Here is a 27306-nt window from a genome sequence, read left to right as displayed (position 1 = left end):
CAAGGAACTGATTTGGACTCTAGAATCCTTGAATTAATAAACGGAAAGGGATAAAGTTTTCTTTCCCCCTGTTTTCTAGGGACCCAATTCTTCTATTAATTTTACAAAAGGAAGGAGGATTAAAAAAAGAAGCTGTTTTTATTTTATTTATCTTTTTTTTGGCCTTAGTCCACAGCAAAGAGAGAAAAAAGGAAGACGTCCTCCAAGGACCCAATCGGTTGTCCCTATATACATACATACATACATACATACATACATACATATGTATGTATGTATGTATATACGAAGCTGTAAACACCAGCCTGAAGATGATGAGTGAGACTTCATCAAAACGTCGCCAAGACACTTCCAATTTTACGCGGGAGAAAACCCGAATAACCAAAGACCTACCTACATATATATATATATATATATATATATATATATATATATATTTGTTTTCTGAGGTTTTCGCGGGTGTTTGTATGTAGGTCTTTGGTTATTCGGGTTTTCTCCCGCGTAAAATTGGAAGTGTCTTGGCGACGTTTCGACGAAGTCTCATTCATCATCTTCAGGCTTCAGCTTCGTGCTTCTGGGAGCAATGTGTGATCGCAGCAATCTACGATCACACATTGCTCCCAGAAGCACGAATGTATGTGTGTGTGTGTGTGTGTGTGTGTGTGTGTGTTTATGTATTTATTCACCAGTGCTTTTTTAGAGCCTTTTATGGATTTTACGAACCTAATTGAGAAGGCTTTGAATGTTCCCCACCTCCCCTCATACTGGCTTTCCTGACTGAATTTCTCTTTTATTTGCTGATTAACCAAGGCTCTCTCAGATCAGCCTGCTGCCTCCTTCTTTAAGACCCTCTAGCTTAGCCAGCCATGGGCAATCAGCCTTGCCTTCCTGCTTTCTAGTCCTCTAAAAATAAAAATAAAAATAATTTAAAATAAAAAACCGGGAAGAAAGGGGAGAAACTCTCATAGCACAGCTTGGCCTTCTTATTCCAACTTCCCTTTTGAACAGAACAGAACAGAACAGAACAGAATAGAATTCTTTATTAGCCAAGTGTGGTTGGACACACAAGGAATTTGTCTTTAGTGTATAGACTCTCAGTATACATAAAATGACAAGATACATTTGTCAAGAATCATAAGGTACAACATATAATGATAGTTATAGGGTACAAATAAGCAATCAAATCATAGAATAGAATAGAATAGAATAGAATAGAATAGAATAGAATAGAATAGAATAGAATAGAATAGAAGAGAAGAATAGAATAGAATAGAATAGAATTTTTTATTGGCCAAGTGTGATTGGACAGACAAGGAATTTGCCTTTGGTGCATATGCTCTCGGTGTACATAAAAAGACAAGATACGTTCGTCAACAATCAAGGTACAACACTTAATGATAGTCATAGGGAACAAATAAGCAATAGAATAGAATAGAATAGAACAGAACAGAATAGAATAGAATAGAATAGAATTCTTTATTGGCCAAGTGTGATTGGAAATACAAGGAATTTGTCTTTGATGCAAATGCTCTCAGTGTACATAAAAAGACAAGATACATTTGTCAAGAATCATAAGGTACAAAACTTAATGATAGTCATAGGATACAAATAAGCAATCAAATCATATTAGGAAACAGTCAATATAAATCTTAAGGATACAAGCAACAAGATTACAATCATACAGTCCAGTGGTGAAATCCAATTTTTTTTTACTATTGGTTCTGTGGGCGTGGCTTGGTGGACGTGGTGTGGCTTGGTGGGCGTGGCTTGGTGGGCGTGGCAGGAGAAGGATACTGCAAACTCGCCATTCCCTCCTCACTCCTGGGGGAAGGATATAGCAAAATCTCCATTCCCACCCCACTCTAGGGCCAGTTCTCCGAACTACTTTTTTTTTTTTTATTGAAAGAGTTTTAAAAAACAAAAACATTTTTCCCCCTTTTTTCCCCCCCTCCCTCCCAAAAAAACCCCTTCCCCTCCTCCCCCGGCTTCCCGGGTCAATCACAAGGTATTGTTATACATAAACCAAACATAGAATAAAATTTTCCCTTCCAATCCAAATAACCACATCCAAAGCTTTTCATCTCCCAACCCCCTCCCCATTACATAAAATAACTTTCTAATTATTCAAAGGCAATCTGATATTTCTTAATCTGATATCTATTTTGTAGATAATCAATCCATTTTTTCCATTCAATTAAATATCTTTCCTGCGTATTGTCTTTTAAAAAAGCTGAGATTTTAGCCATCTCAGCCAAATTAGTAACTTTCAGTATCCATTCTTCTATTGTAGGTATCTCTTCTTTCTTCCAGTATTGTCCAATCAACAGTCTTGCTGCTGTTATTAAAGTCTGAACTACTCTTAAACTACTTTTAAATTTCTCGTAAATTTTATAGGGAAATATTTTATTTAAAGTAGCCATATGGAATAGGTTTTTTAAGGGTTGTTTTTAGCTTTGTATGTGTTGTGTTGCTTCCCTGTATTTTATTCTGGCTGTACACCGCCCTGAGTCCTTCTGGAGAAGGGCGGTCTATAAATTAAAATATTCTATTCTATTCTATTCTATTCTACTCAAAATTTCCACTACCGGTTCTCCGAACTGCTCAAAATTTCCGCTACCGGTTCGCCAGAACCTGTCAGAACCTGCTAGATTTCACTCCTGATACAGTCATAAGTGGGAGGAGATAGGTGATAGGAATGATGAGAAGATTAATACCGTGCTTTCCCGAAAATAAGACCCTGTTTATATTTTTTGGAACCCATAAATAAGCGCTTGGCCTTATTTTTGGGGAGGTGTTATTATTTTGGGGCGCATGGAGCAAGATGGGGCTCCTCATGCCGTCTTACCTGATTTCCAGCTCTGCGTTTAAATATTTTCAGGGAGGGCTTATTTTCGGGAGGAGGCTTATTTTAACGCATGCGCTCAAAAGCCCGATTGGGCTTATGTCTTATTTTCAATAAGGGAAAACAAGGTAGTAGTGCAGACTTAATGAATAGTTTGACAGTGTTGAGGGAATTATTTGTTTAGCAGAGTGATGGCGTTCGAGACAAAAAAAACTGTTCTTGTGTCTAGTTGTTCTGGTGTGCAGTGCCCTATAGTGTTGTTTTGAGGGTAGGAGTTGAAACAGTTTATGTCCAGGATGCAAGGGGTCTATAGATATTTTCACAGCCCTCTTTTTGACTCATGCAGTATACAGGTCCTCAATGGAAGGCAGGTTGGTAGTAATTAATTTTTCTGCAGTTCTAACTATCTGTTAGAACTGCACTATCTGAATTGAACTATCTAACTATCTGCGACTATCTTGTTGGGTTGCATAATAACTTATCTGTGAGTCACTCGGTTCTCCCTGTTGAATTATCCTCGGATACGCCCAGCGACAACCAACACGCACCTGGGCACGCAAGTTGCCAGCACAGATGGCTTTCGATTGCTATGGGACGAGTTTCCGACTTACCCAGAATTTGCATCCAGCCGTCTCCAAAAATACAAAGACAGACACTTAGGGGAGAGCGGGTGCGCCTGTGTGAGTATCTGCACGCTGACGTGTTTTTTTTAAAAGCCTAAGGGGCTGTGATCTAGGACCTGCTAAAATGCATGTTCCCGTACACCCAAAACAAAGCCAAATAAAAACAATGCCTTTCCGAAACACTCCAGAAAAAGGTACTTAGCCTCTCAAAAGGCTAATTAAATTATTCAGAAATAAAATTCCAGTTTAAAGTTGTAATTGGCATAATTAAGGAATTTTAAACAGGCTACAAATAAGTGCTACATAGTTCCATCGGGAGAAAGCTGCCAAAAGAAAAAAGAGAGAGACAGAGAGAGACAGATTTGGCAGGAGCCCAGCTGATATATATATATATATATATATATATATATCGAAGTCTCATTCATCATCTTCAGGCTTCAGGCTTAGCAATGTAGTGATCGCAGCTGTTTCTAGCAGTTAAAGGAAGAAACAGCTGCGATCATATATATATATATATATATATATATATATATATATATATATATATATATATATATATATATATATATATATATATATATATATATATATATATATATATATATATATATATTCGTAGGTTTTCATGGGTATATGTATGCAGGTTTGGTATGTTTGGGTCTTTTCCCGTGTAAGGTTGAAAATATTTAGGCAACGTTTCGACGAGGTCTCACTCGTCATCTTCAGGCTGGAGTTTTTGGCTTTGTGCTTATATATCTAATTTAACCAAGCTCCCTCAGCTGGAGTCCCAAAACTTGAAAAGAAGTGACTTGCAGAACCTCAAAAATTACAGATTAACGAAGTTGGAAGGGACTTTGTAGGTCATCTAGCCCAACCCCCTGCCCAAGCAGGAGACCCTACACCATTTCTGGCAGATGGCAGTCCAGTCTCTTCTTGAAAGCTTCCAGGGATGAAGCTCCCACAACTTCCGAAGGCAACTTCTGTTCCATGGGTTGATTATTCTCACGGTCAGGAAATTTCTCCTTCTTTCCAGGCTGAATCTCTCCTTGATCGGTTTCTATCCATTATTCCTTGTCTGGCCTTCGGGTGCCCCCTTTCTCCTCTCTGTGGCAGCCCCTCAAATATTGGAAGACTGCTGTCCTGTCTCCCTGGTCCTTCTCTTCACTAGACCAGCCAGGCCCAGTTCTTGCAACCATTCATCGTATGTTTTATCCTCCGGTCCCCTAATCCTCCTGGTTGCTCTTCTCTACATTCTTTCTATGGTCTCAACATCTTTTTTTTATAATGTGGTGACCAAAACTGGATGCAGTACTCTAGGTGTGGTCTTACTAGGGCTTTATAGAGTGGTATTAGTACCTCCCTTGATCTTGATTGTATTCCCTGTGTTAATGCAACCTAGGATTGCATTGGCCTTTTTGGTTGCTGCAGCACACTGCTTGCTCATATTTAGCTGGTTGTCCACTAAGACTTTGAGATCCCTCTCACAGGCACTGCTATTAAGTCTGGTTTCACCAGGTTTCACCTTCCAAAAGAGGGAGATGTTCAAGCAACGTCTTTTCCTTCCAATGAAGGGACAGTTTGGGTCAATGAGGTTGTAACGTCCTTCAGAGGAAGCATCTGCTCAGAAGCGGAAGTTTGTTAGTTCAGGGTTTTTAATGCAGTCGGATGTCGAATGGTTAATTAGCAAGATCAAGCTATGACGTAGAAGAACAGTGTTGTTGTGACCCAGACCCAAGTAGGTAGTAGGAAACTCAGTCCGTGAAACAAACAAACTTTATTCGAACAGCTGAGAATTACTTCATTCCCAGTGTCGTTCAACTCAAATTAAAACAAATGCCTCCCAACACAAATTCCTCAGTCCTATCGCAAACCTGGGTCCAATTATGCAAAATGCCAAAGGCCTTTCTTGGCAAAAGTTAAGAAGTCACAAAAATAAATGCAAGACGTAGACAAAGCAGAAGACGAAGCTACCAACGTTGTTTTCCGGCAAAGCCCAAACGCCATTGCTGGTCTTTTAAGCCTTATGGGAGGGGCCAATCATCTCCTTGCCTTACTCCTGAGTCGTCCTCTTTGCTTGAGCTGCTCTTGCCTTCTGGCAGCTCTTCTCATGCGTGCATTAGGAACAGGCTCCTCCTGTTCCTCTGCCTCACTACTATCAGTCTCTGGAGGCTCTGGAGTCCGCACCTCACTTCCCGATGGCCCTGGCCTCACCTCAGCCTCATTGCTGTCTGACTCCGCTGCCAGCTCCACAGGCTGCTGGCGGACCACAACAAGTGTGTAACTTTATCCAAATTGGCAAGGAGGGACATCCTTCCCAGCCCTGAATCTTCTCAGTCTTCAGCCTGGTGTCTTGAAATCCGACATCCCTAATGCTGCTCGACTTACAACCAATGGTGGGATTCAAATAATTTAACAACCGGTTCTCTGCCCTAATGATGAGTGGGCGTGGCCATGGTGGGTGTGGCCAGAGTGTGCGAGAGGCAGCACCTGGCCTCCTATAGACTCCTGGGAGCAAAAACAGGCCATGGGGGGGTGCGCCACTCCATGTGCCTCGTTTTGGACCTAGTAGGCTTCCCTGCAGCCTCCTGGGAGTAAAAACGGGGTGCAGGGGGGCACACTGCACCCTCATGCCTCATTTTGGGGCTAGTAGGCCTCCCTGCAGCCTCCTGGGAGCAAAAGTGGGTGCGTGGAGACTCCTGGAAGGGGCGGGGTGGGGCGGGGCCAGCCAGCCAGCAATTTAACAACCGGTTCGCTTGAACCGGCCCGAACCGGCTGCTTACAACCCACCTCTGCTTACAACCGTTTGTTTAGTGACTGTTCGGAGTGACATGAAAAAAGTGACTTGGAAACTTTCTCTGAACTTGGGATAGTCTCAGTTCTGAGCACGGAGCAATTTGGGTACTGTTGACGCTTACTGATACCGGCCACCGATATTATGACAAAAGTCTTCAACTTACAATCCCCAATTGGAACTTCTGTCACTAAGCAATGCCATCATGAAACGAGTCGCAACCCATCTTGCAAGTTTGTTTTTTCTTCCCATGGTCATTAAACGAATCTGGCTTCCCCCATTGCTCGTCGAAAATCTAAATACATGCCGGGTGTAAATCTGGTTGCCAACCACCCATGTTTTGATCATGTGACCATGGGGATGGCTGTGATGGCCATAAGTGTGAGGATAGGTTGTAAGTCCTCTTTTTCCCAGCACCGTACTAACTTACATGTTGAACAGTTAGTCAGAGGTCGAGAATGGACTCCGTTCTGCTCTGAACGTTTCTATGCTAAAACCCACAATTGGAGTCTGTCAGCGTGGAAAACCTCCACCTGAAACCTCCACCAATTCATGCACACCGAGAGCTTCTGCATTGGAGACAAATTCTTTGTGTGTCTGTCACACTTGGCCAATAAACTGTTCTGTTAAACCAATAAACCAATAAACCTGCTCTGTATTCCCTTCCCTACCTTCTATTTTCTGTTCTGTTCTGTTGTTCCCTCCCCTCCCCTCCCCTCCCCTCCCCTTTTCTTCCCTTCTCTTCTATTTTCTCTTCTGTTCTTTTCTGTTCTTTCTGTTCTGTTCCTCCCTCCCTCCCTCCCTCCCTCCTTCTCTTCCTTCTATTTTCTGTTCTGTTCTGTTGTTCCTCCCTCCCTTCTCTTCCCTTCTATTTTCTGTTCTGTTCTGTTCTGTTCCCTCCCTCCCTCCCTTTTCTTCCCTTCTCTTCTATTTTCTGTTCTGTTCTTTCTGTTCCTCCCTCCCTCCTCCCTTTTCTTCCCTTCCTTCCATTCTATTCTATTCCATTCCATTCCATTCTATTCTATTCTATTCTATTCTATTCTATTCCATTCTATTTTCTGTTCTGTTGTTCCTCCTCCACTCCCCTTCTCTTCCCTTCTATTTTCTGTTCTGTTCTGTTGTTCCTCCCTCCCTTTTCTTCCCTTCTCTTCTATTTTTTTCTGTTCTTTCTGTTCTGTTCCTTCCTTCCCTCCCTCCCTTCTTCCCTTCTCTTCTATTTTCTGTTCTGTTCTGTTGTTCCTCCTCCCTCCCTTTTCTTCCCTTCCTTCCTTCTCTTCTATTTTCTCTTCTGTTCTTTTCTGTTCTTTCTGTTCTGTTCCTTCCTCCTCCCTCCCTCCCTCCTCTTCCTTCTATTTTCTGTTCTGTTGTTCCTCCTCCACTTCTCTTCCCTTCTATTTTCTGTTCTGTTCTATTGTTCCTTCCCTCTCCTCCCTCCTTCCTTTCTCTTCTGTTCTTTTCCGTTCTTTCTGTTCTGTTCCCTTCCCTTCCCTTCCCTTCCGTTTCATTCTATTCCATTCTATTTTCTGTTCTGTTCCCGTCCTTCCCTCCCTCCCTCCCTTCCATTCCATTCTATTCTATTTTCTGTTCTGTTCTGTTCTGTTGTTCCTCCCTCCCTTCCTTCCTCCCTCCCTTCTATTTTCTATTCTGTTCTGTTCTGTTCTGTTCCTTCCTTCCTTCTATTTTCTGTTCTGTTCCTTCCCTTCCCTTCCCTTCCGTTTCATTCTATTCTATTCCATTCTATTTTCTGTTCTGTTCTATTGTTCCTCCCTCCCTCCTTCCATTCCATTCTATTCTATTTTCTGTTCTGTTCTGTTCTGTTGTTCCTTCCCCTCCCCTCCCCTCCCCTCCCCTTCTATTTTCTATTCTGTTCTTTTCTGTTCTGTTCTGTTCCCTTCCCTTCCCTTCTATTTTCTGTTCTGTTCTGTTCTGTTCTGTTCTTTTCTTTTCTTTTCTTTTCTGTTCTGTTCTGTTCTGTTCTGTTCTGTTCTGTTCCATTTCGTTCCCTTCCATTCTGTTTTTGTTCCCTTCCCTTCTAATTGTAATTCTATTCTATTCTATTCCATTCCATTCCATTCTATTTTCTGTTCTGTTCTGTTCCCTTCCTTTCCCTTCCCTTCCCTTCCCTCCCTCCCCTGCCCTCCCCTTCCCTTCCATTCCATGGCTGTCTTGGTTCCAACTCCTTCCAACTTGTGCTTGGATAACGCCCCAAAAAACCGTCTCCTGCAGCCCCTTCATTTCAGCACTGAGCACTTACCAAAGCTTTTTTGGAGCAGCCTCTAATTTTGGACTTAGGCACGGGAGCGCCCCCCCCACTCCAGTGGCCGAGATAGTGATAGGATGAAGGAAGGCAGCAGCTGGAACCTCAATAGTGGGCTACAATTGCCCATGTTCCCTGATTAGGCCTTGGTTTCTGAGTTTAGCTAAACAAGCCTGACTAATCCCAACTGTCTGTGGGTGTGTGTGTGTGTCCCCTCTCAAAATACGCAGCCTGGCCCCGAGGCGAAAACCAGCCCTGCAGAAACGAAATTGGGGACTTCCCCTGCCTGCTTAGCAGAGGCCTTTTCTCTTCCCCCCTTTTTTTGGGGAGGGGGCCATCTTCGGAGAGAAAGAGGGGGGCTGGAGAGAAGCAGAATTTGCATAAGGCTCTTTGATCGGGAACTTCAGGAGGTTGGAGAAGATGGTGGCTTGTCAATTGTCGCTCAGAATGAAGAACCTATCGGAGAATCCTTGAATGACCTAATGGGGGTGCGGAAAAGGGGAGGGGGATGAAAGGTGGGTAGAGGGGGGAGCTGTGGAGGGGAGGGAGGAGAGGAGGAGGAGAGGGAGGGGAAGGGGGGGCCTCTGCTGCATTGTCTAACATCTGCTCTCCTCGTTAGTTTTGTTCTTGGCAATTCTATGCGGACTTCGGAGACAAATTGGGGGGGGCACACGATGACACCCTCTAATCTTCCTTCTGAATATTTATGCAATGGGGGGGGAGAGAAGAGAGAGCCACTAAGCTGCCCTCCCCACCTCGCTCTTTTTCTCTCTTCCCCCTCCTCCCCTTCCAACTTTTTCCAAAAGCTAAAATCGATGTTTGTGGAGATGTGTAAAAAGGATGTGAAGGAGAAGGATTTTCGTGTTTTTTGCTGGTTGGGGAAGGTGGGGGGGGCGGGGGCAAGGGATTGATAAATTGAGTTGATTTTTTTAAAAAAATATATCCCCTTTTAAGGGAGATAGGTTGCTGATGATTGAGTTTTCCAATAATTATTGGGAATGCCAATAATGGAATTATTGAGTCTGTCATCTGCACCTCTATAACTGTCTGGTTTGGCTCTGCAACCCAACAAGACTTCAGACTTCAGAGGATAGTTAGAAGTGCAGAAAAAACAATGGCTACCAACCTGCCTTCCATGGAGGACCTGTATACTGCACGATTCAAAAAGAGGGCTGGGAAAATACTTACAGACCCCTCGCATCTTGGACATAAACTGTTTCAATTCCTAACCTCAAAACAACACTATAGAGCACTGCACACCAGAACAACTAGACACAAGAACAGTTTCTTCCCAAACACTACCACTGCTAAACAAATAATTCCCTCAACAGTGTCAAACTATTTAGTAAATCTGCACTACTATTAATCGTCTCATCGTTCCCATCACCAATCTCCTTCCACTTATGACTGTATGACTATAACTTTGTTGCTGGTATCCTTATGATTTATATTGATATTGATTGTTTCCTGATTGCTTATTGTACCCTATAACTATCATGTTGTACCTTATGATTCTTGACGAATGTATCTTGTCTTTTTATGCACACTGACAGAATATGCACCAAAGACAAATTCCTTGTGCGTCCAATCACACTTGACCAATAAAGAATTCTATTCTATTCTATTCTATTCTATTCTATTCTATTCTACTCTACTCTACTCTACTCTACTCTACTCTACTCTACTCTACTCTACTCTACTCTACTCTACTCTACTCTACTCTACTCTATTCTATGATTTGATTGCTTATTTGTTCCCTATAACTATCATTAAGTGTTGTACCTTATGATTCTTGACGAATCATACCTTATGATTCTTGACGAATGTATCTTGTCTTTTTATGCACACTGAGAGCATATGCACCAAAGACAAATTCCTTGTGTGTCCAATCACACTTGGTCAATAAAGAATTCTGTTCTGTTCTGTTCTGTTCTGTTCTATTCTATTCTATTCTATTCTATTCTATTCTATTCTATTCTATTCTATTCTATTCTATTCTATTCTAAAGATTGTGGAGTTCAGTGGCCTGGCTGTAACCAGGTAGAATTATCCATTGGTTCAACTACAGCCGTGATGGCAAACCATGTCTGTGGGCACACCAGCTGTCGCCTCAATCCAGCTCCACCGCACTTGCGTGTGTGCCTCCCGCGGGCCAGCTGGTATTCTGGTCTCTGCTGCGCATGCACGGTGGGAGGGGGGCAGGGCACATGTGTGTGGGGTCACTCGCATTGCATTTGGGGGTTTGCATGTGAGCCCCCCTGTGCCCTGTTTTGAGCCTGGAAGGCCTCCTGCAGCAACCTGGACGCTAAAATAGGGACGGGGTGCAGCGTGAGCCCCCTCCCCCCCATGTCCTGTTTTGAGCCTTGAAAACCTCCTGTACCAACCTGGAACCCAAAATGGGGTGCGAGGTTATGGTGCATGGACGGGGATGCGCGCTTGAGCAGGGAGTGTTGTGACTCCAGCCCCCGAACCTGGCCCCATGCCCGGAAGTGACTTGGAGCCGGGCCTTCTGCCAGAAAGTGACTTGGACAGTGAGGGAGAAGGGCCATCAGGACTTACCTTGGGAGCACTGGCTTCCCTGGCTCAGCTCCAGGAGCCAGAAGCAGGCCAGGTGGAGGAGATAACGAGGCCTCCTTCCCCTGACTCTTTCCCCCCCCAGGCCACGCCTCCAGACCCAGCTGATGGCAGTCAGGTCTGGCTGGACCCTAGGTTTCTTAGGCAGGAGAGGAGGGAACAACAGAAGCAGGGGAAGGGGCAGGCCTAGGAAGTGCTGAGTCATGGAGCCACACCCCACAGGATATAAAGGCAGCAAGAACTGCTGTGCCTCTTTGTAACAGGCAAATCCACTGATTGACTAGAGCTGAAGTTTGTGATTCACCAGCGTCGTGGAAGATAACGAGGGCTCTTGGCAGACGCTGGCTCTTTTGCCGCCAGAGCTGATAGTACCGGCTAATTAAGCCATCATTCAGACAGAGGAGGAGGAGGACAGAACAGGGAGCATGTGTGGTGGGGCCGGTCTCATTGTTTTTTGGGGGGTTACGCGTGCATCACCAAAAAAGGTTAACCATCACTGAACTACAGAGTGTCAATGCTTTCTAATCAATAGTGTCTTCTAAATCAGGGGTCTCCAACCTTGGCAACTTTAAGGCTTGTGGATTTCAACTCCTAGAGTTCCTCAGCCAGCAAAGCTTTTTTTATTTATTTCTTTTTTGACCTTGGGAAACGGGGCAAAAAACATTTGCAAATTGCCGTTGTGGGATTGCAGGACACACAAAACAAAAAAACCATTGCAAATTGCAGTTGTGTGATTGCAGTCATGCAACCTTTTTTTAAAAAAAAAGTTTTTATTGATTGTATTACAACAACAAGACACAACACAAACATACATAACATAAACACATGTGTTTTCTTTTTACATGTCAGTCATGCAACCTTAAAGGGGTGGGTGGGGGTGGAATGGCTTTTTTGAGGCTGTTATAACTCTGAATGGTCATTTAAAGCCACCGGCCATAAATCAAGGATTACCTGTATGAATTTTATGGAGCCTGGAAACCTTAGAGCTGTCGGAATGGCAGAAAACTCTGTTTCAATGCAAGCTTCCAAGGTGGGCTTTGCAAGGGAACCCACCCCAGACGCGAAAGTCAGAATGGGTGGCTGACCACTTTCACTTTACCTAAAATAAAATAAAATAACAAAACAGATAAAAATATCCGTTTTGTTGGCGGAGGGGATTGTGGGCCGACCTTGGGGTGGGGGGCTTTGTGAGAAGGGGAGGCTTCTTAATTCTCCATTGCCGGAAAAGCAGTCGAGTCTTGTGGCAGTTACGAAGGCCAACGCATTAATTGTGACATATGTTTTTGGTGTTTGGGATGTTGGCAAGGGTTGCCACTATTTTGCTATTTTTTTTTTTTTGAGTGGCATGAAACAGGAGAAACTAGCCTCCTTTTCAGAATGAGTTTGGATTATATAGACATGGAGAGAGAGACAGAGAGAAAGAGAGGTAGGGGGAGGGGAGGGGAGGAGAGAGGAAAGAGAGAGAGAAAGAGAGAAGATAGAGAAAGAGAGGAGAGAGAGAGAAAGAGGTGGGGAGAGGAGGAGAGAGAGAGAGACAGAAAGAGAGGAAAAAGAGAAAAGAGAAAGGCAGAGAGAGGAAGAGAGAGAGAGAAAGAGAAGAGAGAGACAGAAAGAGAGAAAGAAAGAGAAGAGAGAGAAAGAGAGGAGAAAGAGAAGAGAGAGAGAAAGAAACAGAGAGAGAGAGAGAGAGAAAGAAAGAGAGAGAGAGGGGAGAAAGAGAGAAACGACAGAAAGAGAGAGGGAGAGAGGGAGAGAAAGAGAAGAGAGAGAGAGAGAAAGAGAGAAAGAAAGAGAAGAGAAGGGCCGGTTTAGCTCACGCTGGTAAAAGCCTGTTATTAAGAACACAGTAGCCTGCAATTACTGCAGGTTCGAGCCCGGCCCAAGGTTGACTCAGCCTTCCATCCTTTATAAGGTAGGTAAAATGAGGACCCAGATTGTTGGGGGGGCAATAAGTTGACTTTGTAAAAAATATACAAATAGAATGAGACTATTGCCTTATACACTGTAAGCCGCCCTGAGTCTTCGGAGAAGGGCGGGGTATAAATGTAAACAAAAAAAAAAAAAGATGGAGAAAGAAGAGAGAGAGAAGAGAGAGAGAAAGAAACACAGAAAGAGAGAGAGAGAAACAAAGAGAAACAAAGACAAAAAGAAAGAGAGAGAAGAGACAGAAAGACAGAAATGAGATGAGAGAGAGGAGAGAGAGAGAGAAAGAAAAAGACAGAAAGAAAGATTGAGAGAGAGAGAAAGAGAGAAGAGAGAGAGAAAGAGGAGGGAGTGAGTGAGTGAGGTGTGTGTGTGTGTGTGTGTGTGTGTGTGTGTGTGTGTGCATGTGTTTTGAAGCATTTTGCTTTTTTATGTTTTTCTGCCAGAGTGCTGCGAAGAAGGGCCGGGCAGACCTGGCCGGTTGCTTCCTTTGCAAATCCTTTGCATGGATTTCTAAGATCGCATCTGCCAGCTGGGGGGGGGGGGTCGTCCCAGGAGGGGGGCCACCGAGCGTTGAACTGAAGGCAGAGCCATTATTTCTGCTTTGGCTGGCCTTGTATCGGGGGATGAAACCTCAGGGAGATCGCAGCCTTTCCGCTGAGTAATGCCCAAGCTGGATTGAAAGGACTGCTGGCCTTAGGGGGTAGATTTGAAGGCACAGGCCCAATTAAATTTAAAAATTCAAGGATTGTCAAAACTGGTAATGAACAAGAGTTACACACACACACACACACACACACACACACACACACACACACAAACATACACACAGGCAGCGGCTCCAAGTGGGAACGGCTAACGTTGTCCATCTGTGTGCCGTTTGCGAACGGCATTGTTAAAAATTGAAACGTTTTCAAGCTTGTTGTGGAAAAAAAAAACTCTTCCTAAAACTGGCTCGATAACAGGTAGTCCTCGATTTACGTCCACAATTTATGTCGCGAAAGGGAGGACATTTGTTAAGTGAGTTTTGCCCCATTTTGCGTCCTTGATTGCCACGGTTGTTGAGTGAATCTGGCTTCCCCGTGGACTTTGCTTCTTCTCAGAAGTTATGTGACTCTGGGACACTGCGGCTGTCATAAATACGAGTCAGTTGTCATGCACCTGAATGTAAATCTTGTGGTCACAGGGATGGGGCAATGGTCACCATCACCTTCATTTAACGACCTCATAATCCCTTGCCTGGTAGAGTCAGGGCAACCGAATAGAGCTGAGCGTTTACTGGCCGGATGCCCTTCCAGGTCGCCAATGCGGAGTTTTGTTCAGCAGATAAATTCTCATCGTCCCCAGAGAGAGAAATGGCTGCCTCTACCTAGGATCGAACTCACAGCCTCCTGATTGTGAGGCGAGAGCTCCACCTCTAGGCCACTGCACCACTCCGATGGGACAACAGTCATAAATGTGAAAAATTGTCATAAGTCAGTGCCATTCTATTTTTGAACGGCCACTCAATGAATTGTTATAAATCAAGGACTACCTGTATATCCTAAGCTTTTATCCTTGAGAATATCTATAGGCATTGTATCTAAGAAACTAGCAAATGCGTTGTCAGAACCATGGACTACAATTTTTGAGGCCTTCTGGAGTACAGGAAACATCAAAAACGGTTCCAGTCTTTAAAAATCAGGGGGGCAAGTGGACCTAGGAAATTACAGACTGACCAGCTTCACGTCCATACCTGTTGTGACCCAGGCCCAAGTAGGTAGTAATAAACAAACTTTATTCGAACAGCTGAGAGTTACTTCATTCCCAGCATCGTTCAATTCAAAGTAAAACAAATGCCTCCAACACAAATTCCTCAGTTATCTCGCAAACTTTAGTCCAATTAGGCAAACTGCCAAAGGCCCTTCCTGGCAAACATCCAGAAGCCACACAAACAAAGACGTAGACGAAGCAGAAGATGAAGCAGAAGACGCAGCTACAATGTTGTTTTCAGCAAAGCGGAAACGCTGGTGCTGGTCTGTTTTAAGCTTCATGGGAGGGGCCAATCATCTCTTGGCCTTACTCCCGAGTCGTCCTCTCTGCTTGAGCTGCTCTTGCCTTCTGGCAGCTCTTCTCATGCGTGCCTGTTCCTCTGCCTCACTACTATCAGTCTCTGGAGGCTCTGGAGTCTGCTGCACCTCACTTCCCGATGGCCCTGGCCTCACTTCAGCTTCATCGCTGTCCGACTCCGTTGCCATCTCCGCAGGCTGCTGGTGGACCACAACAATACCTGGGAAAATCTAAGGGATGGGTTTACGTATGCTTAGAAAAGAACAAAGTTGAAAGTAATAAACCAGCTTTGGTTTGTTAAAAATAAATCATGCCGGAGGCATGTTATTGCTTTTTTGGGAGACCACGTGACTAGATTAGTAGAATTCATAAGGCATTTGATAATTATCAATCAGAATACAGCTGAAAAGGGCCTTGGAGGTCTTCTAGTCCAGCCCCTTGCTCGGGCAGGAGACCCTATACCACGGGTCTGCAACCTTAAACACTCGAAGGGCCATTTGGACCAGTTTCCCAGAGAAAAGAAAACACCAGAAGTCACAAAAGAAGAGGGAGTCAAGCTATTCTCCAAAGCACCTGAAAGCAGGACAAGAAACGATGGATGGAAAGTAAGCAAGGAGAGAAGCAACTTAGAACTAAGGAGAAATTTCCTGACAGTTAGAACAATTAACCAGTGGAACAACTTGCCTCCAGAACTTGTAAATGCTCCAACACTGGAAGTTTTTAAAAAGAGGTTGGATAACCATTTGTCTGAAGTGGTGTAGAGTTTCCTGCCTAAGCAGCGGGTTGGACTAGAAGACCTCCAAGGTCCCTTCCAACTCTGTTATTCTATTCTATTCTATTCTATTCTATTCTATTCTATTCTATTCTATTCTATTCTATTCTATTCTATTCTCCATTCCATTATTCTATTCTATTCTATTCTATTCTATTCTATTCTATTCTATTCTATTCTATTCTCCATTCCATTATTCTATTCTATTCTATTCTATTCTATTCTATTCTATTCTATTCTATTCTATTCTACTCTACTCTACTCTACTCTATTATTCTATTCTGTTCTGTTCTGTTCTGTTCTGTTCTGTTCTGTTCTATTCTATTCTATTCTCCATTCCATTATTCTATTCTATTCTATTCTATTCTATTCTATTCTATTCTATTCTATTCTATTCTATTCTATTCTATTCTCCATTCCATTATTCTATTCTGTTCTGTTCTGTTCTGTTCTGTTCTGTTCTATTCTATTCTATAAGCAAACGGGAAGTGAGATGACCATCGCTATTACGAGTAAACCTCCCAGAAACAATCGGAAATAAAGAGGGGTAAATCAGAGAAGGTGACCTGGTAGGAGAACCAAAAGTTCTCCTACCAACCCCTTTCCTTTCTTCGTTCAAAGATGTCCTGTCCATAGACAAACAGAGGTTGAACTTTCTTCTCAAGCACCTTCGCTCTTGGCTTCCCAATCAATTTAGCTTCTGATTGGCTCTCCCATTCTTAACACAGTGGAGTCCATCTTCAATCTTCGCAGCCCGAACTGATCCACCCTACCTGAAGATCAAACCATCTGGTCTTCCCTTGAGAAAGGGAAGGGCCCATTTCTCGTTGAAGTGATCAAGTCTTCGCCCCCCAACCCCTTTCGTATCTCCGTTCAAAGATGTCCTGTCCATAGACAAACAGAGGTTGAACTTTCTTCTCAAGCACCTTCGCTCTTGGCTTCCCAATCACGCATGGAATTTTCTCCTCGGCCAGGCGAGCTTCTCCTCTTCTCCTAGCCTCGAGCCACTTCCTTGAGCTAGAAACACGAAGCGTGGACTCCTTTTGTTGAGCTTTCTTCCCGGGACGAAGGAACCGGTGGGCTCCAGTTGCTGGGAGGTGGGGGGTGGAGTGGGTGGGTCCCAAGGGAGCAGCCTTCCTGTCGTCGCCTCGGCTCATTTATTTTGAAAACTTTGGTGCTGAAACCCAGCCCAATCAATGCCTTCCGATACGGTGTCCGTCCGCCGTTCGCGGGATCGATGGGGAAGGGATTTCAGAAGACCCACCTGGGATTTGAATGTCAGCGGTGTTTTGATTATGAAAAGAAGGGGTACCAGAGAAGGGGCAGCGGGCGAGGAGGGCGGCCGGAGTGGGGGTGGGGGACGGGACAACAACAGATAGGGTTAGAACCAGGTGGCAAATATCGGAGGGCCAGGGGTGAGACGGGCGGGCTGAATCCTGGGGGAGAGAGAGCTGCTCACGCTTTGTGCTTCAAGGGCAGTGGCTGCCTGGTATAGATTTCTCTTTCCCCGTCTTGCATCACCCAGAGCTCATTAAAATGTTAAAACATGAAACTGCGTGTAAAAATAAAATAAAATAAGCCTGGTATTCGCCAGGATTCGAGCAAGGGTTAAGAAAGCACAGAGGAAAAATAGCCTGTTCTTTCATCTGCCGACCAGCGATGTGTAGTAGCGTGAAAGAGGTTCGCTTGAAGTCGGTTGAAACTAATCAAGAAGCAAACCTAGAACTAAGGAGACGTTTCCTGACATTTAGAATAATTAATTCGTGGAACGGTTTACCTCCAGAAGTTGTGGCTGCTCCACCAGTGGAGGTTTTCAAAGAAGAGATTGGACAAACCAATCAGAAATGGTATATATATATCACGTCTCTTGCCTGAACGGGGGTGGTGGTGGTTGGACTAGAAGACCTCTTGAGGTCCCTCCCAACTCTTGTTATTATGAGGTTGCGGAAGGGAGAACCTTGGTTGGGCCTGCAGGTCTTCGGGTTCCTGGCCTTCTGTGATGAGAAGGTCTGCTGTGTTCAGTCTACAGTGAAAGAAGAAGAAGTTTCTCAAAGTAGCATCAAGTTGAGGTTCTCCTAACCAGGGGTGAACTCTGCAGGTTGACTGGGTTTGGCCAGTCTGTTGTGTTGCGCCATATGGAATACTTCTCAGGCACTGAGAACGGCTCCCAATGAGAAAGTAGAAGTGGACCCTTGGACCTTCTGAGTAGGCTAGTTTGCATAGCCTCTGATGTCCTTTTGGCCACAAACACATTGAGTTTGCTGCATCCTGGGCAGTTGGAAGCGATCTGATCAGATGAAACCCCATGCTGAGCTGGTTTGCACATGATTGGGACTTCTGCGGTGACCCCTTGGACGTCTCAATCTGTGGACTAGAAGAAGTAAAGACATGTTCGAAAAGAAGGATGGAAGTAAACAAACCACTTTCATTAAGTGTTCCACCAAGAACTCCAGGTGGACCTGTTCCTAAAGATACCAAGGAGGAGAAATGGATTTGAAGAAGAGCCCTACTTTTTTAAGAGACATACTTCTGTATCCAGCGTAGTCTAGTTTAATGTCTAGTTTCATGAAAAGGAGGACCAGGGATGACATGATAGCACTCTTCCAATATCCCAGGGGCTGCCCCAAAGAAGAGGGAATCAAGCTATTCTCCAAAGCACCTGAAGGCAGGACAAGAAGCAATGGGTGGAAACTGACCAAGGAGAGAAGCAACTTAGAACTAAGGAAAAATTTTCTGACATTTAGAAGAATTGATCAGTGGAACAGAAGTTGTCTCCAGAAGTTGTAAATGGTCCAACACTGGAGGTTTTTAAGAAGAGGTTGGATAACCATTTGTCTGAAGTGGTGTAGGGTTTCCTGCCTAAGCAGGGGGTTGGACTAGAAGATCTCCAGGGTCTCTTCCAACTCTATTATTCTATTCTAGTCAAATGAAAAGAAGGACTGGGGAGACATGATAGCAGTCTTCCAATATCTCAGGGGCTGCCCCAAAGATGAGGGGGTCAAGCAATTCTCCAAAGCACCTGAAGGCAGGACAAGAAGCGAAGGGTGGAAATTCATCAAGGAGAGAAGCAACTTAGAACTAAGGAGAAAATTCTTGACAGTTAGAACAATTAATCAGTGGAACAGCTTGCCACCAGAACTTGTAAATGCTCCAACACTGGAAGTTTTTAAGAAGAGATTGGACAACCATTGGTCTGAAATGGTGTAGGGTTTCCTGCCTAAGCAGGGGGTTGGACTAGAAGACCTCCAAGGTCCCTTCCAATTCTGTTATTCGGTTATCCTGTAGTCTATAAGCTCAGTAACACCTCTGAAAACTTCAGGAAAGTTTCAGTTCTGCCTGAGTCCTCAATATTATTATTATTATTATTATTAAAAAAGAGCATTAGATGCAATCTTTTTTGGTCTGACATGCTTCGTGTCCGAAACCGGCTCTAAAATAGCTGAAATAAGGAAAATATTGAATGTTAAAATGCTCTGGAAGTTCATGAGCCGCCCTGAGCGAACAGGCGGCAATACGAATGTCCTAAATAAACAACTAAAAATAAAAGAAATAGAATAGAATAGAATAGAATAGAATAGAATAGAATAGAATAGAATAGAATGGAATGGAATGGAATGGAATGGAATGGAATGGAATGGAATGGAATTTTTATTGCCCAAGTGTGATTGGACACACAAGGAATTTGTCTTGGTGCATAGGCTCTCAGTGTACATAAAAGAAAAGATACCTTCATCAAGATACATGTGCCAAATGCATCTTTTCCTGTGAATAATTTGAATTGGGTTCAAAGTCCAGCGGCAGGGAGTTTTGAGATCCCATTGTCCCGTAACGGATCCCATAATAGTTTTGTTTTTGCTGGATCCCACGTGCGTTGCAAGCAGTATCAAGCGATCCTTCTGCTGTCTCAAAACTGGTTCTAGTTTTCTTCAAGAGCGATTATGAACTCTGCAAGGGCCAGTTTTGTTAGGAAATTGCGCGTTCCCCTTTCTCCTCTTTTCTTGTTTTTAATTATTTTGTTAAAGCCAGGGCCCTTTAACTTGGCCTGCTTCCCCCCACCCTCCCACCCTCCGCCTCTGGACGCCCCCCCCCCCAAGCTCATCTGAGTGGGGAGCGTTTGACTTCGCAAGCAGGAAGAAATGGGGCAGCCCTGATCGAATGGTTTGGATGGCGAGGTTGCCAGACCGTCAATATGTTTCCAGCTCCATTAAATGGACGATTAGATTGATGTGGCTTGTTTGTTAAATAATGGAGGGGGGATTTAAAAATAAATGAAGCATGCAACATCCATTCCGCCGAGCACACAATTTATTATTACTGGCCTGGAAAGTATTACGGAGATCAATGGGTAATTTTAGCAAGTGTGTGCTGAGGTTGATTTTGGGAAGGAAAAGGGAAGGAAGAAGGAAGGGAAGGAAGGGAAGGGAAGGAAGGGAGGAGGAGGAAGGGAGGGAGGAAAGGAGGAAAGGAGGAAAGGAAGGGATGGAGAGAGAGGGGGAAGAGAAAAGACAGGGAAGGGAAGGGAAGGGAAGGGAAAGAAGGAAAGGGAGGGAGGGAGGAAACTAACAGGGAAGGAAGGAAAGAGAAAGGGAGATGGAAGGAAGGAATGGAGGGAGGGAGGGAGGGAGGGGAGGGGAAGAAGTGGATGGGTAGAAGGGTAGAAGGGAGGGAAGAAAAAGATATGAGGGAAGGAAAGAAGGAAGGCAAAAGGGATGGACAGAAGGAAGGAATGCAAAGAGGGGAAGGAAGGAAAGCAAAGGGGATGACAGAAAAAGGGAAGGAAGGAAGGAAGGAAGGAAGGAAGGAAGGAAGGTAGGAAGGAAGGAAGGAGAAAGGGATAGAGGGAAGGAAGGAATGGAGGGAGGGGGGGAGGGAGGGGGAGGAAGAAGTGGATGGATAGAAGGGAGGGAAGAAAAGAGATGAGAGAAGCAGGGAAGGAAAAAAGAAAGGCAAAGGGGATGACAGGAAGGAAGGAAGGAAAGAAGGAAAGAGAAAGGGAAAGAAGGAAGGAAAGAATGGAGGGAGGGAGGGGAAAGAAGTGGATGGGTAGAAGGGAGGGAAGAAAAAGAGATGAGGGAAGAAAAGAAGTAAGGCAAAGGGGATGGAAGGAAGGCAAAGAGGGGATGGACGGAAGGAAGGAAGGAAAGAAAGAAAGAGAAAGGGAGAGGGAAGGAGGGAATGGAGGGAGGGAGGGAAAAGAAGTGCATGGGTAGAAGAGAGGGAAGAAAAAGAGATGAGACAAGGGAAGGAGGGAAGGAAAGAAAGAAGGAAAATGGGATGGAAGGAAGGAATAGAAGGGATGACAGGAAGGAAGGAAGGAAGACAGTGGAAGATATGTAGAAAAGTTTCTGCAGGCTTTCCTTCTAAGGGAAGCCTTTTCCCCTCTCAGCCAACCTGGTTCCTAGGATACAGGGGAGGAGGATGAGGAGGAAGAGGAAGAGGAAAAAGCGGAGGAAGAGGAAGAGGAAAAGGAGGAGGCCAAAGATCCCACTCGCTGGTCCTGGTGGCATTGCTGGTTGCCATATGTTGGGGTCAGAGAGCCTCCCCAGAGGCGAGTTAGCACTAGGCCAGCCCCATCACTCCCCCACTACCCAGGGTAGCCCCCCCCGCTGCTTACCCATGTGTGAATCTTGATTAATTTTTCATTTTTAATGAAGTTTGATCATGTTTGTTCTCACACATGATTGACTGGCGGCTCGTCTCCTTCCGTGTAATTGATAATGCCTGTTTGTCTTCGTCTGTCTCGGCTTTTCTGCGGGGCAAAGTTTGCAAGATTGCAGTTTCTGTGTGGTTAACATCAGATTTATTGGTCCCTTTGGAGGATTAAATTATCTCTCTTCTCTTCCCCCCCCCCTTCCCTCCCTCTCCGCCCTTCTCTTCTCTGTGCAGGAAATTCTACCCACGGTGGCCAAGTTCTGTTTCCCATTCTACGTGGACAGGTAAGGTTGAGTTCCTAGAGACGTTATCAGAAAGAAAAGGAAAAAAAAAATACAACATAAAGAAAATTGTGCTGGATAATAAAGATCAGGTTAAGGCTTAAGGCTCTCCCTAAACCTGTTTTAAAAGGCTCTTTAGTGTAGTGTTAATTTTTTTTTAAAAAATGTATTATCTACAGCCGAATCAGTTTCCTTCCCCCTCCCACTTCCTGCGACATTGTCTTAGAAATTATTTACCTTCTGCTGTAGTTTTTAAACAAGTGTGGTTTTCGGTTTTCGGGTGGGTAATTCTGCAAAATCAGGCAATTTGCTATAAGAGTTTTGAATTTGCTCCTTGCAAAAACGTCGTTGCCCGAATGGGTGTGTGATTTCCAGCAACTGACTGTCCGTATAACGTCCCTTTCTTCTCTATCCTTCTCATTGTCAAACGCTCTTTGGCCTCTCTTCATTATTGTGTGACATTGATGTCTTGCTGCAATGTCTCGTGTCAAAATTGTGTGGGTGGCTGCAAGGACTGGAGTTTAGTGTCACTACGGGGCAGGTAGAGTCAATAAGATGGAGACAACGAGGAATAAATAAATGTTCCTGCTGAAGTGTTTTCTCTTACTTTCTGCGGGATAGAATGGAATGGAATGGAATAGAATAGAACAGAACAGAACAGAACAGAATAATAATAGAATAGAATAGTAGAATAGAATAAGAATAATAGAATAGAATAAGAATAGTAGAATAGAATAAGAATAGTAGAATAGAATACAATAAGAAGAATAGAGTAGAGTAGAGTAGAACAGAATAGAATTAGAATAGAATAATAGACTAGAATAATACAATGGAGTAGAATATAGAATAGAGTACAAAAGAATATAGAGTAGAGTAGAATAGAGTAGAATAAGAAATAGAATAAAATAGAAATTTAGGAATAGAATAGAATAGAATAAAATAGAATAAGAAATAGAATAAAATAGAAATAGGAATAGAATAGAATAATAGACTAGAATAATAGAATACAATAGAATAATAGAATATAATAGAATAAGGAATAGAATAAGGAATAGCAATAGAATAGAATAATAGAATATAATAGAATAAGAAATAGAATAAAATAGGAATAGAATAGAATAGAATAGAATAGAATAATAGAATAGAATAAGAAATAGGAATAGGAATAGGATAGAATAACAAAATATAATAGAAATACAGAAAAGAATAAAATACCAGAATAGAAGAGAAGGGAAATTGAAATAGAAAAGAAGAAAAGAGAAAAGAAATCAGAATAAAAATTGAAGTAGAATAGAATAGAATAATGTAGAGATAGAAATAGAATGGAAAGTAAAGAATAGATTGGAATGGCTCTGGAGCCCACCACACCTTGAAGAAGTGGCACACTCAGGTGCCAGGGATGGGGGAGACCCTTCCGAAATTGGACGGGAAGAGTGGAGTCTCCCGTGTGCAGGCTAAGCCTTGGACCCTTCAGTTGTGTGTGTGTGTGTGTGTGGGAGAGAGAGAGAGAGAGAGAGGAGGAGGAGGAGGAGGAGGAGGAGGAGGAGGAGGAGGAGGAGGAGGAGGAGGAGGAGGAAGAAAAAGAGATGAGGGAAGAAAAGAAGTAAGGCAAAGGGGATGGAAGGAAGGCAAAGAGGGGATGGACGGAAGTAAGGAAGGAACGAAAGAAAGAGAAAGGGAGAGGGAAGGAGGGAATGGAGGGAGGGAGGGAAAAGAAGAGCAGTGGTAGAAGAGAGGGAAGAAAAAGAGATGAGACAAGGGAAGGAGGGAAGGAAAGAAAGAAGGAAAATGGGATGGAAGGAAGGAATAGAAGGGATGACAGGAAGGAAGGAAGGAAGACAGTGGAAGATATGTAGAAAAGTTTCTGCAGGCTTTCCTTCTAAGGGAAGCCTTTTCCCCTCTCAGCCAACCTGGTTCCTAGGATACAGGGAGGAGGAGGAGGAAGAGGAAGAGGAAAAGCGGAGGAAGAGGAAGAGGAAAAGGAGGAGGCCAAAGATCCCCCTCGCTGGTCCTGGTGGCATTGCTGGTTGCCATATGTTGGGGTCAGAGAGCCCCCCCAGAGGCGAGTTAGCACTAGGCCAGCCCCATCACTCCCCCACTACCCAGGGTAGCCCCCCCCGCTGCTTACCCATGTGTGAATCTTGATTAATTTTTCATTTTAATGAAGTTTGATCATGTTTGTTCTCACACATGATTGACTGGCTCGTCTCCTTCCGTGTAATTGATAATGCCTGTTTGTCTTCGTCTGTCTCGGCTTTTCTGCGGGGCAAAGTTTGCAAGATTGCAGTTTCTGTGTGGTTAACATCAGATTTATTGGTCCCTTTGGAGGATTAAATTATCTCTTCTCTTCCCCTTCCCTCCCTCTCCGCCCTTCTCTTCTCTGTGCAGGAAATTCTACCCACGGTGGCCAAGTTCTGTTTCCCATTCTACGTGGACAGGTAAGGTTGAGTTCCTAGAGACGTTATCAGAAAGAAAAGGAAAAAAAAAATACAACATAAAGAAAATTGTGCTGGATAATAAAGATCAGGTTAAGGCTTAAGGCTCTCCCTAAACCTGTTTTAAAAGGCTCTTTAGTGTAGTGTTAATTTTTTTTTAAAAAATGTATTATCTACAGCCGAATCAGTTTCCTTCCCCCTCCCACTTCCTGCGACATTGTCTTAGAAATTATTTACCTTCTGCTGTAGTTTTTAAACAAGTGTGGTTTTCGGTTTTCGGGTGGGTAATTCTGCAAAATCAGGCAATTTGCTATAAGAGTTTTGAATTTGCTCCTTGCAAAAACGTCGTTGCCCGAATGGGTGTGTGATTTCAGCAACTGACTGTCCGTATAACGTCCCTTTCTTCTCTATCCTTCTCATTGTCAAACGCTCTTTGGCCTCTCTTCATTATTGTGTGACATTGATGTCTTGCTGCAATGTCTCGTGTCAAAATTGTGTGGGTGGCTGCAAGGACTGGAGTTTAGTGTCACTACGGGGCAGGTAGAGTCAATAAGATGGAGACAACGAGGAATAAATAAATGTTCCTGCTGAAGTGTTTTCTCTTACTTTCTGCGGGATAGAATGGAATGGAATGGAATAGAATAGAACAGAACAGAACAGAACAGAATAATAATAGAATAGAATAGTAGAATAGAATAAGAATAATAGAATAGAATAAGAATAGTAGAATAGAATAAGAATAGTAGAATAGAATACAATAAGAAGAATAGAGTAGAGTAGAGTAGAACAGAATAGAATTAGAATAGAATAATAGACTAGAATAATACAATGGAGTAGAATATAGAATAGAGTACAAAAGAATATAGAGTAGAGTAGAATAGAGTAGAATAAGAAATAGAATAAAATAGAAATTTAGGAATAGAATAGAATAGAATAAAATAGAATAAGAAATAGAATAAAATAGAAATAGGAATAGAATAGAATAATAGACTAGAATAATAGAATACAATAGAATAATAGAATATAATAGAATAAGGAATAGAATAAGGAATAGCAATAGAATAGAATAATAGAATATAATAGAATAAGAAATAGAATAAAATAGGAATAGAATAGAATAGAATAGAATAGAATAATAGAATAGAATAAGAAATAGGAATAGGAATAGGATAGAATAACAAAATATAATAGAAATACAGAAAAGAATAAAATACCAGAATAGAAGAGAAGGGAAATTGAAATAGAAAAGAAGAAAAGAGAAAGGGAGAGGGAAGGAGGGAATGGAGGGAGGGAGGGAAAAGAAGTGCATGGGTAGAAGAGAGGGAAGAAAAAGAGATGAGACAAGGGAAGGAGGGAAGGAAAGAAAGAAGGAAAATGGGATGGAAGGAAGGAATAGAAGGGATGACAGGAAGGAAGGAAGGAAGACAGTGGAAGATATGTAGAAAAGTTTCTGCAGGCTTTCCTTCTAAGGGAAGCCTTTTCCCCTCTCAGCCAACCTGGTTCCTAGGATACAGGGGAGGAGGATGAGGAGGAAGAGGAAGAGGAAAAAGCGGAGGAAGAGGAAGAGGAAAAGGAGGAGGCCAAAGATCCCACTCGCTGGTCCTGGTGGCATTGCTGGTTGCCATATGTTGGGGTCAGAGAGCCTCCCCAGAGGCGAGTTAGCACTAGGCCAGCCCCATCACTCCCCCACTACCCAGGGTAGCCCCCCCCGCTGCTTACCCATGTGTGAATCTTGATTAATTTTTCATTTTTAATGAAGTTTGATCATGTTTGTTCTCACACATGATTGACTGGCGGCTCGTCTCCTTCCGTGTAATTGATAATGCCTGTTTGTCTTCGTCTGTCTCGGCTTTTCTGCGGGGCAAAGTTTGCAAGATTGCAGTTTCTGTGTGGTTAACATCAGATTTATTGGTCCCTTTGGAGGATTAAATTATCTCTCTCTTCCCCTTCCCTCCCTCTCCGCCCTTCTCTTCTCTGTGCAGGAAATTCTACCCACGGTGGCCAAGTTCTGTTTCCCATTCTACGTGGACAGGTAAGGTTGAGTTCCTAGAGACGTTATCAGAAAGAAAAGGAAAAAAAAAATACAACATAAAGAAAATTGTGCTGGATAATAAAGATCAGGTTAAGGCTTAAGGCTCTCCCTAAACCTGTTTTAAAAGGCTCTTTAGTGTAGTGTTAATTTTTTTTTAAAAAATGTATTATCTACAGCCGAATCAGTTTCCTTCCCCCTCCCACTTCCTGCGACATTGTCTTAGAAATTATTTACCTTCTGCTGTAGTTTTTAAACAAGTGTGGTTTTCGGTTTTCGGGTGGGTAATTCTGCAAAATCAGGCAATTTGCTATAAGAGTTTTGAATTTGCTCCTTGCAAAAACGTCGTTGCCCGAATGGGTGTGTGATTTCCAGCAACTGACTGTCCGTATAACGTCCCTTTCTTCTCTATCCTTCTCATTGTCAAACGCTCTTTGGCCTCTCTTCATTATTGTGTGACATTGATGTCTTGCTGCAATGTCTCGTGTCAAAATTGTGTGGGTGGCTGCAAGGACTGGAGTTTAGTGTCACTACGGGGCAGGTAGAGTCAATAAGATGGAGACAACGAGGAATAAATAAATGTTCCTGCTGAAGTGTTTTCTCTTACTTTCTGCGGGATAGAATGGAATGGAATGGAATAGAATAGAACAGAACAGAACAGAACAGAATAATAATAGAATAGAATAGTAGAATAGAATAAGAATAATAGAATAGAATAAGAATAGTAGAATAGAATAAGAATAGTAGAATAGAATACAATAAGAAGAATAGAGTAGAGTAGAGAACAGAATAGAATTAGAATAGAATAATAGACTAGAATAATACAATGGAGTAGAATATAGAATAGAGTACAAAAGAATATAGAGTAGAGTAGAATAGAGTAGAACAAGAAATAGAATAAAATAGAAATTTAGGAATAGAATAGAATAGAATAAAATAGAATAAGAAATAGAATAAAATAGAAATAGGAATAGAATAGAATAATAGACTAGAATAATAGAATACAATAGAATAATAGAATATAATAGAATAAGGAATAGAATAAGGAATAGAATAGAACAGAATAGAATAATAGAATATA

At 43.0% G+C, this 27306-nt stretch overlaps 1 protein-coding gene across 6 annotated transcripts in view; it reads left to right on the top strand.

Moving 5' to 3' along the window:
- DENND1A (DENN domain containing 1A) overlaps positions 1-27306 on the top strand; it is a 290292-nt gene that overhangs the window by 62243 nt on the left and 200743 nt on the right. For 5 of the 6 annotated variants that reach the window (XM_058159045.1, XM_058159047.1, XM_058159044.1 and 2 more), the window contains exon 4: positions 24150-24199. The exons of the other annotated variant lie outside the window; for it this stretch is intronic. In XM_058159045.1, the coding sequence (XP_058015028.1) occupies positions 24150-24199 (50 nt within the window). The remainder of the gene's footprint in view (positions 1-24149; positions 24200-27306) is intronic. 6 annotated transcript variants of the gene reach the window in all.

Source organism: Ahaetulla prasina, chromosome 16, assembly GCF_028640845.1.
Source record: "Ahaetulla prasina isolate Xishuangbanna chromosome 16, ASM2864084v1, whole genome shotgun sequence".
Taxonomy (NCBI): Eukaryota; Metazoa; Chordata; class Lepidosauria; order Squamata; family Colubridae; genus Ahaetulla; species Ahaetulla prasina.
Note: the sequence above shows the minus strand (reverse complement) of the source record. Positions and strands in the feature narration are given on the sequence as shown.